Below are 18,767 nucleotides of genomic sequence, written 5' to 3' on the forward strand. Positions count from 1 at the left end.
AGTGATCTGCTTTTTGTGAAAAAATTTACACTTTTTATAATTTTCAAATTATTTTCTTTCGTTGTTGTAATACATTTATTTTCGTTTTTGTTTTAAAATAAAAATTTTACTTATTTTCTAAATATTTTTAGATTACAGTGATTTTTTTATGCAACTACATATATAATATAGTTTAACCATATGTTTTTGTTTTTCAAGAAATTGCACAAATTATAAAAAAGATAATTTAAATAAAAATTGTGGTCTATACAAATTAAGGAAATTGGTAGTAAATAGTTAGTTTAAAGTAGAAATTATAATAAAATTATTTTAGTAACATTTATAAATGGTATCAGTCTCCAGTCAAAACCATCTTAATATGAGTATTTTTTTAATTTTTTTTTTTCATTAATGGACAACAGGGAAAAGGGAGCCGGTTTGTGGCTTGCGAGTCTACAATGTCTACGCACTGGTTTTAATTAAGCTGGAAAAATTCAATAGAAAAACAAAAGATAAATTTAATTAAATGATTTTTTTAGTTTTAGCATAAAATTGACATACCGTTTGTTGTGGGGTTTTTATGTTAAAATATTATAACTTTTGTTTATCTCTTGTATTTTATTTAAAAAAAATTTTCGTCTTCATAATTAATTATACAAAAATTTCTACAAAATCATTAGGAGTGTAGCGTAAATATTCATATGTACTATATGATGGTGTTAATTATGCTCCAATAATTTTTTGGAAACTGTAGTATGTATTAATCAATGTTTGTTTTATTCGTTTTTGATGATGAATTTTTTGAGATGAGTAACAATATCTTTAGTTTTAGTTTTAATTACTATTGGCCGCTTTCATATACAAACAATAATGAGATATGATTTGTTTTTTTTGTGTTATTTTAGTTTTTTAAATGTTTTTTGTTGTTGTTGTTTTCTTAAACTATGCCACATTTTTTCAATATAATTTTACGCTTTCGTGCCGTTGTACTTTTCTGCAACTTTATAGTGCCCGGCGTGGACTTTGATTTGGTAAATGTGGGACTAAATGCACTAATGGTCTTGTGGCTTTCATGACTATGTGTACCGTTATTTTGAGAGCCCTGCTGTTGCTGTTCCGTATAGGAGGCCTGACTTAGTTGATGACATTTAGTGGCCAAATAGCGAAATACTGAAGCCACATTAACATCCTCCTTAACGGAGGTTCTTATAAGACGACAATTCAATTGTTGAGCTAATGATTCCACCTCATCGGCCGTCACTACGGCCTGATCAATGAGATCGATTTTATTTTGAACTATCACTGTGGGTATTTCTTGACATTCATTTTCTACTTTACGCTTCCAGTCACGCACAGCTTCGAAAGAGGCTCGATCTGTGGTGGAGAAGGTGAGAACGCAGGCTTGAGCACCTCGATAGTAGGCTTTGGTGATGGCATCGAATTCTTCTTGTCCCGCTGTATCCCACAGCATAATGCGCACATCCTCACCATCGATTTCGATTTGTCTTTCTAGGAAATCTACTCCTATGGTCTTTTTGTAATCTTTTGTAAAGATTCCTTTACAGTAACGTTGTATCATAGACGATTTACCCACTCCACCATTGCCCACTATTACCACCTTAATGGCAAATTCTATATCATCTTCTCGCATAGTGTTAAACATTTGTGTGTTTTGTTATTTTCGCAAAAAGTTTCACTTTTACTAAAGGGCTTTTAATCTTCAACTTAATCTCAAATTAATTCTTCTATATTATCTGACAACTTAATTGTAGTCAACTGATCATTAATATCGTTTTCTAACGTAATTTTCTATGTTAAAAAAAATAAAATAAAAAAAAATACATTCAAAATGTTTGCATTAGAAAAATCTGGATTTTAATAAATTTTCTTTTTGTGTTTGTTGGCGTTTTCTTCGTTATTACTTGTTTCTGACAAGTCGTTGTCGGTAGAAACATTCACTTTCTTTTTCATTGATTTCTCTGGCCAAGATCAGTAACATTTTTCATGCGTTTTTCCAAGCATGTTATTTATTATTACTATCATTATCTATTAACCGGTTCCAATGCGTTAGTCTTCAGTTAGTTTGTGTGCGTTGCTAAATTCATTCGTTGCGTATGTTGCTGGAAAGAAAACAAAAACAACATTAATAATAAAAAAGTTATAGAAAAAATGTTAATATTTAGTAAGACGACTTGTGCTGTTTGTGTTTAAATCATTTTGTTTTGTATCTTTCTTCAAATTTTATATACCTATGTATCTACAATATTTACAAATATGTTGAGCAGAGGAACCGAAAATATGAATGATCTTAAAAATGCGTAATTTTTATACCCTTCACCTTCGTGAGAAGGGTATATATAAGTTTGTCATTCCGTTTGTAATTTCTATAATATAATTTTCCGACCCTATAAAGTATATATATTCTGGATCCTTATAGATAGCGGAGTCGATTAAGCCATGTCCGTCTGTCTGTCTGTCTGTCTGTTGAAATCAGTTTTTAGAGGACCCCAGATATCGGCGAGATCCGAATCTTCAATAATCCTGTTAGACATGCTTTCGAGAAGATCGCTATTTAAAATCAGCAAAATCGGTCCATAAATGACGGAGATATAAGCAAAAATCCTAGTCAACCTCTGAAAATTTCATTAAAAAAGACAATTTTTTCATGCTTTGATTAATAAGCAACAACAACAACAACACTGCTTATTCATTGAGTATTTCGTTTCACATGTTTGGATGGCTGTGTGTTTCATTGGCATGTGTATATTGTTTTTGTTTCTTGGTGTATTCAGTTTTGTATGTTTGGATGGCTGTGTGTTTCATTGCCTTGTGTATATTGTTTTTGTTTGTTGGTGTACAGTTTCGTTTGTTGGTTTTGTGTGTATTTTGTTTTTTGAGTGTTTATTTCGTTTAGCGTTGTTGTTGTTCATTTTGTTTTGCTATTGCTATAATAATGATATAATCGGGAAAATTAAATAGGTACATAAATTTAAATTTTATAAAATTTATATTTTTTAAATACACTATGGTGAAGGGTATATAAGATTCGGCACAGCCGAATATAGCACTCTTACTTGTTTTTCAAATATTTTGTATTGGCCATTCTTAACTATGACATATTCCCATCATTCTGCAACGATCGCAACAAAACGTTAGCTGTAGACAATGTTTTTTGAATGTCTCTTTTCTTTAGAAAAGCTTCTCTGAAGAGGGAGTTTTCCTTAGAAAGTTTTGGTCTAGACTCTAGAGTGAGTTTTCTTTTGGAAAGTTTATCTAAAATAAGTTTTATTTAGATAAGTTTGCTCTAGCCGATGTTTCTTTAAGAAGAGTATCTTTAAGATAGTTTTCTTTATAAAAGTTTGCTCTAGACGAAGATTTGCTCTAGATAAAGTTTCTTTAATGAGAGTTTCTCGAGAGTCAGTTTTCTTTAGAAAAGTTTCTTTGAAGACAGTTTTCTTTAGTCATGTTTCTCTAAAACAGTTTTCTGTATAAAATTTGTTTTAGAGGAAGTTTTTTTAAGAAATATTTGCTCCAGAGGAAGTTTTCTTTCGATACTTTGCTTTAGACGAAGTTTCTTTAAGAAGATTTTCTCGAGATTCTCGAAAGTCAGTTTTCTTTAGAAAGGTTTGTGCTAGAGGAAGTTTTCTTTACAAAAGTTTATCAGAATTTTCTCTAGCGACAGTTTTCTTTAGTAATGTTGGTGACCAGCAGAGTAATCGTTTTTAGGCCACTCCTTGCTTCCATTTTGTAAGGGTTTGCTGTGATGGTCTGGCAGAATTTCAGTTGATCATAATAGATAGGACCCTATTGTCTGCTTGGGCGGGCTTGCAATATGATCACCTACGATTAAGTGCGAAATCATTTTCTTTTACAGCATTCAAATAGAATTTCGGATGTGCAAAATCGTTTTTTATTGTCTTTCGACTTCAATTCGTAAGGCATCCAATTTCCCTTCCTTAGAAGAATGCGTTTTGTTGAGTATGACAACAATCATCATGGAGTAATGCATCCAATTCTTGATCTTTAAACTTGTTTAGCTGGTCAGCGCGATATTTATCGATCCGTATTAATATAACCACTTATGAACCATAAAAACCATTTCTCGCACATTAAAAACTTATTTTATATTCACATCCAATAGTTTTCTTCTAAAATAGAGTTTTGTGTTTAATACATAAAAAATACTTTGTAATTTCGTAAATAACTACTTTTGGTTGCCCTGCTGATCATACAAATTTTTTACCCATAAAACAACAAATTGTAAAAAGTAAATTTTAATAAAAAAAAAAACAAAAAGCCAACACACAAAATTTCTTTCTATCTTTCTATTTATCTTAGTTTTTTTTTTTATAATTTAACAACTTTTCTAAAATTTTTTCCTATTGCATTTTTGTCTATTCATATTTTTTCATTCATTCAACTTTTAACACCTCTTTAAATATTCATTCTCTCTCTCATACTGTGTCTTACAATATTATCGTGACATCTGTCAAGTTAAGTTGCATTATAACGGTATAAAAATTATATACATGTTAATGTGTTTAAGTTTGACATTGTTATGATAATAATTTGGTTTTATTTAAGTTGTCATTTCAGAGAGAAATTCTTTCAACCATGAGTCGTATAAGCACTTGAGGCTTAGTGAAAAGAAATAAGTTTCTCATTAACATTTTTTAATTATATATTTTATTTGTTTAACACTAAAATTCATTTCCTCAATATCCGGCCTATTTTTTTTTATTTAGTGAACATTTTAATTAATTTTCGTATAATGTGTTAATGCTTCTTAAAATATCTTATGAATAGTAATTTCTTTTAATTACATTGCGGATTATCTTGTCAAATATTAGAGCCCGAACTGAAATAAAGACTTTGCAGTCCGTTACTGCTAGTTTTACAGTTGATCCACAGAGCTTGAATCTATTATGACTAGGAATAGTCTTATCCGTCGCTTTACTCTGTTCGAATGATGAACCAATAACCCATAAATATATTGGTATTGGTACCGGCACCAAACCTCATCCAGGTCATTACACTTTCATCATACAACTTTCGCTTATTCAATGCCCACAGAGCTTGAATCTATGATGACTAGGAATAGTCATATCCGTCCCATAAATATGTTGGGATACTGGGAAAGTGAGAAAGTGGTCTGTAACCGGCCCCAGAGTGGTTTTCTTTTCTACAAACATTCCCCATTTTGGCGATATTCTTCCCTCAGTTTGAGAGCATTTTAGCTTTTAGCTATCGCACTGGTAAGTTACCATCATGGATGTGCTGTTTCGCACGACTATTTACTCATTCACCACGCTTGATCTTCCTGATCACGTTAATCAGGCACTAAGGATGTCTTTCCAATTCTTGATTTCTTCGGCGTTAAATTGAAAAGGGAGGTTGTCGAAGTTTTTTGAGGTTAAAAAATTAGTCATTTTACAAACATTCGAGCCTATAACGAACTAAAATACCTAGGAGTAAATTGGATTATATTGGACGGTTATACACTGGAAACAGAAATTGTCTCTAACTGTGAGACATCCTAGATAGGTTATAATATTCTCTTCATTGATTGCTATGTAAAATTTCAATTAAAAGGAGTGAGAGCGACCTACAACTGATCTAAAACTGAACTAGAACTAAAACTAGAATAAACTAGAACTGTACTAAAACTGAACTAGAACTGAACTAGAAACTGAACTAGAACTGAACTAGAACTGAACTAGAACTGAACTAGAACTGAACTAGAACTGAACTAGAACTGAACTAGAACTGAACTAGAACTGAACTAGAACTGAACTAGAACTGAATAGAACTAGAACTGAACTACTAGAACTAGAACTGAACTAGAACTAGAACTGAACTAGAACTGAACTAGAACTGAACTAGAACTGAACTAGATTTGATTTTGAACTAGAACTGAACTAGAACTGAACTAGAACTGAACTAGAACTGAACTAGAACTGAACTAGAACTGAACTAGAACTGAACTAGAACTGAACTAGAACTGAACTAGAACTGAACTAGAACTGAACTAGAACTGAACTAGAACTGAACTAGAACTGAACTAGAACTGAACTAGAACTGAACTAGAACTGAACTAGAACTGAACTAGAACTGAACTAGAACTGAACTAGAACTGAACTAGAACTGAACTAGAACTGAACTAGAACTGAACTAGAACTGAACTAGAACTGAACTAGAACTGAACTAGAACTGAACTAGAACTGAACTAGAACTGAACTAGAACTGAACTAGAACTGAACTAGAACTGAACTAGAACTGAACTAGAACTGAACTAGAATTGAACTAGAACTGAACTAGAACTGAACTAGAACTGAACTGGAACTGAACTAGAACTAGAACTGAACAAAATAGAACTGAACTAGAACTGAACTAGAACTGAACTAGAACTGAACTAGAACTGAACTAGAACTGAACTAGAACTGAACTAGAACTGAACTAGAACTGAACTAGAACTGAACTAGAACTGAACTAGAACTGAACTAGAACTGAACTAGAACTGAACTAGAACTGAACTGGAACTGAACTAGAACTGAACTAGAACTGAACTAGAACTGAACTAGAACTGAACTAGAACTGAACTAGAACTGAACTAGAACTGAACTAGAACTGAACTAGAACTGAACTAGAACTGAACTAGAACTGAACTAGAACTGAACTAGAACTGAACTAGAACTGAACTAGAACTGAACTAGAACTGAACTAGAACTGAACTAGAACTAGAACTGAACTAGAACTGAACTAGAACTGAACTAGAACTGAACTAGAACTAGAACTGAACTAGAACTGAACTAGAACTGAACTAGAACTGAACTAGAACTGAACTAGAACTAACTAGAACTGAACTAGAACTGAACTAGAACTGAACTAGAACTGAACTAGAACTGAACTAGAACTGAACTAGAACTGAACTAGAACTGAACTAGAACTGAACTAGAACTGAACTAGAACTGAACTAGAACTGAACTAGAACTGAACTAGAACTGAACTAGAACTGAACTAGAACTGAACTAGAACTGAACTAGAACTGAACTAGACTGAACTAGAACTGAACTAGAACTGAACTAGAACTGAACTAGAACTGAACTAGAACTGAACTAGAACTGAACTAGAACTGAACTAGAACTGAACTAGAACTGAACTAGAACTGAACTAGAACTGAACTAGAACTGAACTAGAACTGAACTAGAACTGAACTAGAACTGAACTAGAACTGAACTAGAACTGAACTAGAACTGAACTGAACTAGAACTGAACTAGAACTGAACTAGAACTGAACTAGAACTGAACTAGAACTGAACTAGAACTGAACTAGAACTGAACTAGAACTGAACTAGAACTGAACTAGAACTGAACTAGAACTGAACTAGAACTGAACTAGAACTGAACTAGAACTGAACTAGAACTGAACTAGAACTGAACTGAACTGAACTAGACTGAAAGAACTGAACTGAACTAGAACTGAACTAGAACTGAACTAGAACTGACTAGAACTGAACTAGAACTGAACTAGAACTGAACTAGAACTGAACTAGAACTGAACTAGAACTGAACTAGAACTGAACTAGAACTGAACTAGAACTGAACTAGAACTGAACTAGAATGAACTAGAACTGAACTAGAACTGAACTAGAGAACTCGAACTGAACTAGAACTGAACTAGAACTGAACTAGACACTGAACTAGAACTGAACTAGAACTGAACTAGAACTGAACTAGAACTGAACTAGAACTGAACTTAGAACTGAACTAGAACTGAACTAGAACTGAACAAGAACTGAACTAGAACGGTATAAACTGAACTGAACTAGAACTGAACTAGAACTGAACTAGAACTGAACTAGAACTGAACTAGAACTGAAACTAGAACTGAACTAGAAACTGAACTAGAACTGAACTAGAACTGAACTAGAACTGAACTAGAACTGAACTAGAACTGAACTAGAACTGAACTAGAACTGAACTAGAACCTGAACTAGAACTGAACTAGAACTGAACTAGAACTGAACTAGAACTGAACTAGAACTGAACTAGAACTGAACTAGAACTGAACTAGAACTGAACAAGAACTGAACTAGAACGGTATAAACCGATATTATTGGCATCAGCAGAATCTGATAATAAATTGTAGTTATTTAACATATATTTTAAATTTGTTTACCCGAAAATATTAAAGTATGTATCAAAAACAGAACATTATTAAGAAAATTAAAAAGTCTTGCCTATTTATTATCCATATAACATTCAATTGATCTAATGTAGATTAATAACTTTTAGACGTTCTTAATGCCAAACGAATTCATCAAACCAAAACCGTTTACTACGAATATTCCAGTACTAAAACCAAATTAACATTTAAAACGCAAATGGTGTAACATATTAATGCCAATTATAATTATGATATGTATTTTTTATATATAAAAAGATTTCGTTGAAACAAACTATAAAACGATAGATGATGGTTTTCTTGTTTTGTTCGTTCGTTCGATGATCTTTGTTTTGTTATTATTATGTTAATTAAGGCCAGTGCTCATTTTAAATGGGTTTAAAAGCCAAGCCACATTTTTTTACAAACATACATAGTGGCATATATTTATTATTGTTTTGTATTCTTGTGTCAACTCGAGAAATTATTTAAACCTTTTTTCCCTACAACTTTTGGGGGAAGAAAAAGGTGAAATACATAAACTTATGAATTGATTGTATACAATTTCGATGGGTGGTTATTGTTATTATAATTCTTATTATATATTTGAAAGAAAATAAAATATTAAATTGATTGTTTTTTATGCACGAGTTTATTTAATAAAGAAATTAATATATAGCAAAATATGTATTTATGTGATTCATAATTTCATTTATGTATTTATCATTCATGAGACATTTTTTTTGCTAATCATTGGTTATTAATCTTCTTAATTTTTATTTGGGAATTTTGCAATTTTTTATGAATATATTTATGTTAAAAAGTTGTTAAGAAACTAGTTTCAATGAAATAACTTGCCATAAGCAATATGTTAGAGACACAAAATAATATTTAACACCTTTGGTTAGAATATTTTAGAGAATCGTACATTTGTTTAAGCCTGTTTCCAATGATAGTTTTTATACCCACCATTAAAAAAGATGGGGGGTATATTGATTTTGTCATTCCGTTTGTAACACATAGAAATATTGATCATAGACCCACAGAAGTATATATATTCTGGGTCCTCATTAAATTCTAAGACGATCTAGCCATGTCTGTCCGTCCGTCTGTCTGTCTGTCTGTTGAAAGCACGATAGAGTCCGAATGGAAAGAGCTAGAGGGTTGAAATTTCACATTAATATTTCTTATAGGTAAGGTTTGTTTGGTATTGAAAATGGGCAATATCGGTCCACGTTTTCGGATAGCCCCCATACAAGTGGCCCCTCGAAAAGCAGCTTTAACAGCCATAACTTGTTTAAAAATACGAATATAGCGATGAAATATAAGTAAGTTTCTTATGATCCAAAATCAATATGCGAAATTTTATGAGAATCGGTCCATAATTGACCCTACTCCCCATATAAGGTCCCCTTCAGAAAATGACTTTAACGCTCATTACTGGCTTAAAAAATACTAGTATATAGATGAAATTCGACATAAGTAAGTTTCATACGAGTCAAAATCTATCTAAAAAATTTTATGAGGATCGGTCCATGATTGACCCTACCCCGCATATAAGGTCCCCTTCAGAAAATGACTGCAACGCTCATTAATGGTTTAAAAATACGAGTGTAGCGATGAAATTCGACACAAATAAATTTAATACGAACCAAATTCTATTTACCAAATTTTATGAGGATCGACCCATAATTGACCCTACCCCCCTATACATGGTCCCCTACAGAAAATTACTTTAACGCTTATAACTGGCCTAAATATACGAGTATATAGATGAAATTCGACATAAGTAAGTTTCATTCGAGTCAAACGAGGTTTGATGGTGGGTATATAAGATTCGGCATAGCCGAATATAACACTCTTACTTGTTAGTTTACGAAATTGATTTTGCTATACACTCCCTATTGAACTTTCTTGTCTGTCAGAATAGAACTTTAACTTTCTCAATTTCGTTCATTATTTGGTTAATATTCAAAGGTTTGCTTATACTGCTTTTAAAAATCGTCCAAAACAACATATTTCAAAGGAATTTAAAAATAAAGTCATTAAAATCATTATTATACCTCAATAAATGTTTGTATATACTCGTATTATCTGCAATTGCTTAAACAATCATTTTCAATTAACTTTATAATTTACGAAATGATCAATAAATTCTTAATGATACTGGCATATACAATATTCTTTTTAATTTGATTCATTATGCAGTTACGTTATTCTAATGACATAGAACATTAAATAGTATGTATGTGGGTCAATCGGAAAGTTTTTGGCAAAATTATATTTGTAATTAAAACTTTAAAAGTTACTATGATTCCGGGTAAAGTAATCCATAGTCGATTATACTGAAACATTTTAAAGAAAATATACATACATGCGTCGATTTTGAGGCAACAGACGGATTAATGAATTACTACCTGCAACATGCTTTAACAAAACTAATTGAATACCAACTAGTTCTTCAGAACGACGGGATTTCAGAAGCGATTTTGCTGGAGGATCAAAAACTGTTACGAGTGCAGGCTACGTACGGAATTTCTCAGATTAGTATAATCTGCATCATTTGAATCTATGGGCTAAGTTGTTTGACGTCTTTAGACGTAATTTATGTCAACTTGATAATATTTGCATTTTTTTCATACATGTATTCATTCTTCTTCCCAACGCAAACGATACTTTGTGGAACTGTTATGGCTTCTAGGATATAAAGGCAGTCTGGAAAATGAATACGCAATTAACTTTCGTTTTGGAACGAAATCCTATTGCAAAAGTAAATTCATATTCCCCTCTAATATTATAGAGGAATGGGCAGCAATAGAAATGGAAGTGGTTCTCTTTTACGGCATTTTTAACCAAAATGCCCTAGCACTGACATCCATCCAAATCTACAATTGATAAATTTTAAATATTGATAAAGCAAATATTGTAAATATTCCTTTGGAATGACTTGATTGGTTTAAAAACTATTATATGAGATGTGCACTTGAATCCTCAGCAGGAAAACTCCAAATATCTTCCGGAAACAAGGAACATGTTATAGATAACTAACTATTCCATATCATCTGTGTTCACTTATCACTATAATTTTTTTAGCAAAATATCATGGAAATCTCCAAAATAAGCTTCATCTTCTCCGAGCAAGTTTTGGATTCATTCGATTATTACCATCACTTTGACTACTGACCACTATGATAAACTCAGTGTCTTGATTGGCGTAAAATCTGTTAATGTGAATACCAATTCTCAGTTTTCATTCCAAGTTCCATGATTCCTTTAATAATTACATCATGTCCATTCGAGCCATCAGCAAAAACTTCGATCGCATTATTTCGAAGGACAGAGTCGAGTCATTGTAAAGTAAAAAGTTGGATTCTAATAATTCAGATAAAATTTGTTTTTATATATAACCTGGAGAGACAAAGGAAAGTTTAACATGAGCAGTCGGATTGCAAAGACTGAATTAAGATTGGTTGTAAAGCAAGTTGTTACCATACCAATATAAAGAGACATTTACAAATTTAGATCGAAGACTTAATTCATGGAAAGAGCATATGTAAACGGGAAATAGACTCGGTCCAACCATCGGATTCTAGAGTTAGCGACAAAAATGGTTATAAGGAAAGATGCAAATAGAAAATGGAGAGAAGAAAGTCCTTCCTAAGGGAAAATTTGAACGGGAAATGGAAATTTGAACGGGTTTAAACATTAACTTTAGTAGATATAAAATATAATCGTTGAAAATTAGAATAAGTCATTGCTTCACTGCTTTGTGAGTACTTTCAAGAAGAAAGGGGCAAATAGAGGATACGAAGAAGCAAATGGAGATTTGGAAAAAATTAAAGAAAGAGTAGCTTAAATGCTTCGTTCCTAGCTAGTAAAACTATATTATCAAACCCAATCTTGTATACTAGCAATGAATTTAAACTTTTTAATCGTACATTAGAATGATCGAAATAATATATTCCCTCCAATTTCCCAATGTTTTCAGAATAGGACAATTACATAGCAGTTGAACTATACTGTCTTCTTGGTCAACTTCTGCAATGACCTGTAATCAGTGATATATAAACGAATATGAAGACCTAAGTGATAGATAGGTTCAGAAGAAGGATGTCAAATATGGTGAAGTTTGCACAAAAACTTTCAATATGAACCTCGTACAAAGTAAAGATTTAGTCGTATTATGTAAAATTTTATTATCTATATAAAAGCAAAACTCTGGGTAGATTAGACGACGACGATCGTTAAAAATATTTTGAGAATACATAGTTAATTTAAAGATGGCATAACAATTTTGTTATTGAAACGATTTCCCATGTTGATTTTTTCTTGCATTTTATACTTTAACTGCATGCATGTGGAATTCCATTAAGAACTTTTCCACTGCCTTTTAACTCTTTAGTATTTTGTTTTTATTTCCTACTACAATTTTTGTTTCGCTGGTAGCCTCTCCCAAGTTTTTTCTTCTTTAGCGATTCTTTTTTTTTTTTGTTTGCTAAATAATAATGGTTGTTGGTTGTATTACATATTTGAAACAATTGCTAAATGATTGTTGGTTGGTTACACTATTTTGTTCTCGTTGTTCTTATTGTTGTGTTGTTATGAAAAAAACAGCTGCAGTGATCTGTATTTCTGTTGCCTTTTGTTTTTGATCTTGTTTTAAGTTGTCGTTATTGTGTTGTTAGTTGTGTTATTTCTTCTATTGATCATGATGATGTTGCTGATGATGGTGTGTAGTAGTAGTGAGTGAATTAGTCTCTATTATCTATCTGCGCATTGCTTCTATGATTTTTTTCGTTGCTATACGTACTTCTACACTTACTAGAAGAGTAGAGTTGAGGCTCCTACTTAAGGCAATTATGAATAAATTTCTCATATTTCAAATCTCATACACTACATAAATGGGCACTTCTAACGGTACAATAGCTTTTATTGCACGATACACAGAGGTGAGAGACGTGTGCTGAAAAGAAACAAATATGAATCTAGCGAGGAAAAAGAGTGTTGCCGTTTGCGATAAATTTTTGATGATGCGTTAAAATAAGCGAAAATTTGAGCGTTCATTATTGCAAAACGCATTTAGTTGATTATTTTATTTTGTTGTATAGGTTTCATTTCTTTTTTATATCTACCCTTGTGATCTTCTCCATTATAGCATAGATCCGTTTATATCATTCCATGTAAACAACAACTTTTTCGTTGTTCCTTGATGTTGTAGAAGGTCAACCCTTTTTCAGGAAACATTATTTCTTTTTCGTTCGGAAGTAGGTAGCGTATATATGAAATAAGCCGGATTTCGAAAAATATGTCTTTAAGCAATCCAAAGACATTAATCAGAAGACACATTTTCGAAGCGGTCGAAATCTTCCTTAAATATTCATAGTAGATATATCAATTACCATACCAGCACTACAAAAAACCATCTATATAGTGCGAAATCTATATTACATGTTGACGAGTTAATAGTTTAGAGTATTCCCTGGAACTCTCAAGAGTATTGGACAGATTAGTTGTCAGCGTTGAAGATTTTACTCTTTATTGTCTAAATATAGGAAACATTAAATCATCATTAGAAGTATTGAACAGAGACTGAGCCCATCATGAACAATTCTGATGCCGTTATCTGAAGAATATTATTGGTTAAGAACAAGAAGAAGTTCAACCACTGATTTAGAGCATTCAAGTTCAAATAGAGAAAATAAAGTAACGAATAGGGAATATGTATCCTTGTGATCTTCTCCATGATAGCATAGGTCCATTTATATCATTCCATGCAAACAACAACTTTTTCTTTGTTCCTTGATGTTCTAGAAGATCAACCCTTTTTAAGGAAACATTATTTCTTTTTCGTTCGGAAGTAGGTAGCGTATATATGAAATAAGCCGGATTTCGAAAAATATGTCTTTAAGCAATCCAAAGACATTAATCAGAAGACACATTTTCGAAGCGGTCGAAATCTTCCTTAAATATTCATAGTAGATATATCAATTACCATACCAGCACTACAAAAACCATCTATATAGTGCGAAATCTATATTACATATTGACGAGTTAATAGTTTAGAGTATTCCCTGGAACTTTCAAGAGTATTGGACAGATTAGTTGTCAGCGTTGAAGATTTTACTCTTTATTGTCTAAATGAGCCAATCATGAACAATTCTAATGCCGTTATCTAATGAATATCATTGGATATGCACAAGAAGAAGTACAACCACTGATTTAGAGCATTCAAGTTCAAATAGAGAAAAGAAAGTAACGAATAGGGAAAAAGAAAGATTAGGATAAATACTACGTCCCTGACTAGTAATATTATGGAATCAAAACCAATTGGACACTTGAGAATACATTTAATAAATGTACAAGTTTCGGAGGAGACAATTACATAAAAGTTGAACTATTGACTATTCTTCAAAACTTTTTAGAGTGCCTGATAGGAAGAAGCTCAGCCACTGATTTAGATGAATCAAAAAGAATGGAGAATAGTTATTAGTTTCAATTGCATCTCCATGTCCAATTAGAAGCAATGGATTTAATGTGCAAACAATTTGTTGGCTTGTTTAATTCAAGTGCAGACTTTGTGGATCAAAACATACAGATTTGTAAGAATATCGGCTTATAGTTATTCGAAAGTAAGGTCAAATGTTGGTGTGAAATTGTCCTGTTGAGGATTGGTTTGAATTAATAAAAACATAAAATCATTAATTTATAGTTCTTTATAAAAACTCTGTAAGAAACAGCAGTGATCAAAAGCTACTCAAACTAGAATTCAATAGCCTTGAGGTCAGCAATCTTGGGGGTTACTTTAATTCGAAAACTTTTGGTATGTGGTATCTACTTTTTTAAAACTCCGCCGGAAACAGCAAATATAGTTCAAATGGATATATGAGGACGGCATTTTTTAACGATATGACAGAGTTGCTAAAAAAAGTAATACATTTAAACTTCCGGTTGGACTACACCAAATCTGGGTCAACATTCTTCTTTAAACAAAACACATCATTATTTGAAAAACAATACTTATACTTATACAATAATTATTTTATTTAACAAAATTATTAATTTCAAAACTACAACTCAAAAAACCTTTGGCAACACTGATATTGCTATTGTTCTTAATACTTTTTTAATGTTGGATTTCTTTTGTTTCGACGTATTTGTTTGATGTTGTGACTGACGGTAACTCTCTTTTATTGTTTTTTTTTTTTTTTTAATTTTCCATAAAAAGTAATAATTCTTTTTTGTTTTTGTTATTCAATTTGTGTATATTAATATTTTTTTTTAAACAAATTTATATTATTTTTATACAAGTATGATTTATTATACATCTTTTTTTATAATTAATCAACACAATAGATTTACGTTTTTAAAACTCATTGAATTACATAGTAGTAAGTAATTAATTACAAGTTGTATGCATACAACATCATGGTGTTTGGCACTACAATATGCAAAATAAAATAAACTTTTGTTGAATGCAACAAAACAACCAACCGTCACATACTTAGTATGAACACGGCTGTCGTTTGGCTGATCCCTTGTAGCCATAATGTGAGAATATTTAATTTTTAATAGTTTTTTTTTTCTTTCATTTTTTTTTTTTTTGTTAACACATTCACATCATTTGGTTTTTTTAGTTAATGTATAAGAAAAAGATCCCTTGTAGTTTTGGCTTGAAAAAAAAAAACCTGTGTCTTTTTCTTTAGATAAATTTAATTATAAAATTGGAGTTTGTTGCGCTTTGAACCGTAGTGAAAGTCGTCTCTACATTTTTACTGAAATTTTTTTATTTTATTTTTATTTTTGCTTACATTTCTTTCTTCCTCTTTATTTGTGCAAAATTTCTTTCTATATATTGCTTTATTTTTTTTTTCTTTTTCAATCTTATTAAATATTTTTCTTTATCGCGTTTTAACTAAAACTGCGCTTAAGAAGTTATTTCTAATTTTTTGTTTGTTAATTTTGTTAGTTTAGTTTTTTGTTATACACTTCTTTCCGTTAACAAGTTAAAAATAAAAATTTCTAAGCGCTTCACACCGGTTTAAACGTTGTTTACTTAATCACGCTTCTCCCAAGACTGACTTGTGCCACAGGTGTTCTCTCTTTTAGTTTTTCTATAAATATATTTGTTGCTTTCAGTTGATCGGTGTAGTTTGATGGTAAGACGTTCTTAACCTGGCTTAAACACATCAAGATGGTGTAAGCCATGGCACATTATGTTCAAAAAAAAACAAGAAAATTGTAGTAGTATATGAGTTAGTGAGAGAGTTCGAGAGCGTGTTACGGAAATGATCGTGCAGAGAGTATCTAACAATATGGTCAATTGATAATTTGTTGAATGAATACAAAAATGTTGAACATGGTGGACTCTAGAAAATACATTTTAGGTGAATAAAATAAATGATCACAGATTTTCTTTATTTGTCGATTTAGAGCGTTATTTAAGGATGTAGAGCCATTTTTAGTTTTCAATGCAAAAAAATCGATTTTTGGTGAATAAAATAAGTGATCACAGATTTTCTTTATTTTTCGATTTAGAGCGTTATTTAAGGATCTACAGCCATTTTTAGTTTTTTATACAAAAAATCGATTTTTGGTGAAGTAAATAAGTGATCACAGATTTCTTTATTTTTCAAATTAGAGCGTTATTTAAGGATCTAGAGCCATTTTTAGTTTTCAATGCAAAAAATCGATTTTTGGTGAATAAAATAAGTGATCACAGATTTTCTTTATTTTTCGATTTAGAGCGTTATTTAAGGATCTACAGCCATTTTTAGTTTTTTATACAAAAAATCGATTTTGGTGAATAAGATAAGTGATCACAGATTTTCTTTATTTGTCGATTTAGAGCGTTATTTAAGGATCTACAGCCATTTTTAGTTTTTTATACAAAAAATCGATTTTTGGTGAATAAGATAAGTGATCACAGATTTTCTTTATTTTTCGATTTAGAGCGTTATTTAAGGATCTACAGCCATTTTTATTTTTCAATACAAAAAATCGATTTTTGGTGAATAAAATAAGTGATCACAGATTTTCTTTATTTGTCGATTTAGAGCGTTATTTAAGGATCTAGAGCCATTTTTAGTTTTCAATGCAAAAAATCGATTTTTGGTGAATAAAATAAGTGATCACAGATTTTCTTTATTTTTCGATTTAGAGCGTTATTTAAGGATCTAGAGCCATTTTTAGTTTTTCATACAAAAAATCGATTTTTGGTGAATAAGATAAGTGATCACAGATTTTCTTTATTTTTCGATTTAGAGCGTTATTTAAGGATCTACAGACATTTTTAGTTTTTCATACAAAAAATCCATTTTTGGTGAATAAAATAAGTGATCACATATTTTCTTTATTTTTCAATTTAGAGCGTTATTTAAGGATCTACAGACATTTATAGTTTTTCATACAAAAATCGATTTTTGGTGAATAAAAAAAAATAAGTGATCACAGATTTTCTTTATTATATTAGAATAAAATAATCTACAGACATTTTTAGTTTTTCATACAAAAAATCCATTTTTTGGTAAATAAAATAAGTGATCACATATTTTCTTTATTTTTCGATTTAGAGCGTTATTTAAGGATCTACAGACATTTTTAGTTTTTCATACAAAAATCGATATTTGGTGAATAAAATAAGTGATCACAGATTTTCTTTATTTTTCGATTTAGAGCGTTATTTAAGGATCTACAGACATTTTAGTTTTTCATACAAAAAATCGATTTTTGGTGAATAAAATAAGTGATCACAGATTTTCTTTATTTTTCGATTTAGAGCGTTATTTAAGGATGTAGAGACATTTTTAGTTTTCAATACAAAAAATCGATTTTTGGTTAATAAAATAAGTGATCACAGATTTTCTTTATTTTTCGATTTAGAGCGTTATTTAAGGATCTACAGCCAATTTAAGTTTTTCATACAAAAAATCGATTTTTGGTGAATAAGATAAGTGATCACAGATTTTCTTTATTTGTCGATTTAGAGCGTTATTTAAGGATCTAGAGCCATTTTTAGTTTTCAATATAAAAAATCCATATTTGGTGAATAAAATAAGTGATCACGGATTTTCTTTATTTTTCGATCTACAGCCATTTTTAGTTTTTCAGATTTAGAGCGTTATTTAAGGATATATAGTCATGTTTAGTTTTCAATACAAAAAATCGATTTTTGATGAATAAAATAAGTGATCACGGATTTTCTTTATTTTTCGATTTAGAGCGTTATTTAAAGATCTACAGCCATTTTTAGTTTTCAATACAAAAAATCGATTTTTGGTGAATAAAATAAGTGATCACCGATTTTCTTTATTTTTCGATTTAGAGCGTTATTTAAGGATCTACAGACATTTTTAGTTTTTCATACAAAAAATCGATTTTTGGTGAATAAAATAAGTGATCACAGATTTTCTTTATTTTTCGATTTAGAGCGTTATTTAAGGATCTACAGCCATTTTTAGTTTTCAATACAAAAAGTCGATTTTTGGTGAATAAAATAAGTGATCACAGATTTTCTTTATTTTTCGATTTAGAACGTTATTTAAGGATCTACAGACATTTGTAGTTTTTCATAAAAAAAATACATTTTTGGTGAATAAAATAAGTGATCACAGATTTTCTTTATTTT

The 18,767-nt window shown here is 30.8% G+C and overlaps 1 protein-coding gene across 2 annotated transcripts; it reads right to left on the reverse strand.

Annotated features, from left to right (window-relative positions):
- Positions 1-146: 146 nt before the first annotated feature.
- On the reverse strand, positions 147-16,274 carry LOC119600853 (ras-related protein Rab-23). Of its 2 annotated transcripts, none has more exons than XM_037951430.1 (3): positions 15,952-16,274; positions 541-2,099; positions 147-463 (listed from the first exon to the last, which is right to left on the reverse strand). In XM_037951430.1, the coding sequence occupies exon 2, from the start codon at positions 1,640-1,642 to the stop codon at positions 917-919; it is 726 nt and encodes a 241-aa protein (XP_037807358.1). In that variant the 5' UTR covers positions 1,643-2,099; positions 15,952-16,274; the 3' UTR covers positions 147-463; positions 541-916. The 2 variants fall into 2 exon arrangements, with proteins under 2 accessions (XP_037807358.1, XP_037807359.1); XM_037951431.1 differs by lacking the exon at positions 15,952-16,274 and adding an exon at positions 15,645-15,732.
- Positions 16,275-18,767: the final 2,493 nt, after the last annotated feature.

This window comes from Lucilia sericata, unplaced genomic scaffold, assembly GCF_015586225.1.
Source record: "Lucilia sericata isolate MDLA Ls3-8-SP2 unplaced genomic scaffold, ASM1558622v1 Contig000123F_arrow, whole genome shotgun sequence".
In the NCBI taxonomy this organism is placed as follows: Eukaryota; Metazoa; Arthropoda; class Insecta; order Diptera; family Calliphoridae; genus Lucilia; species Lucilia sericata.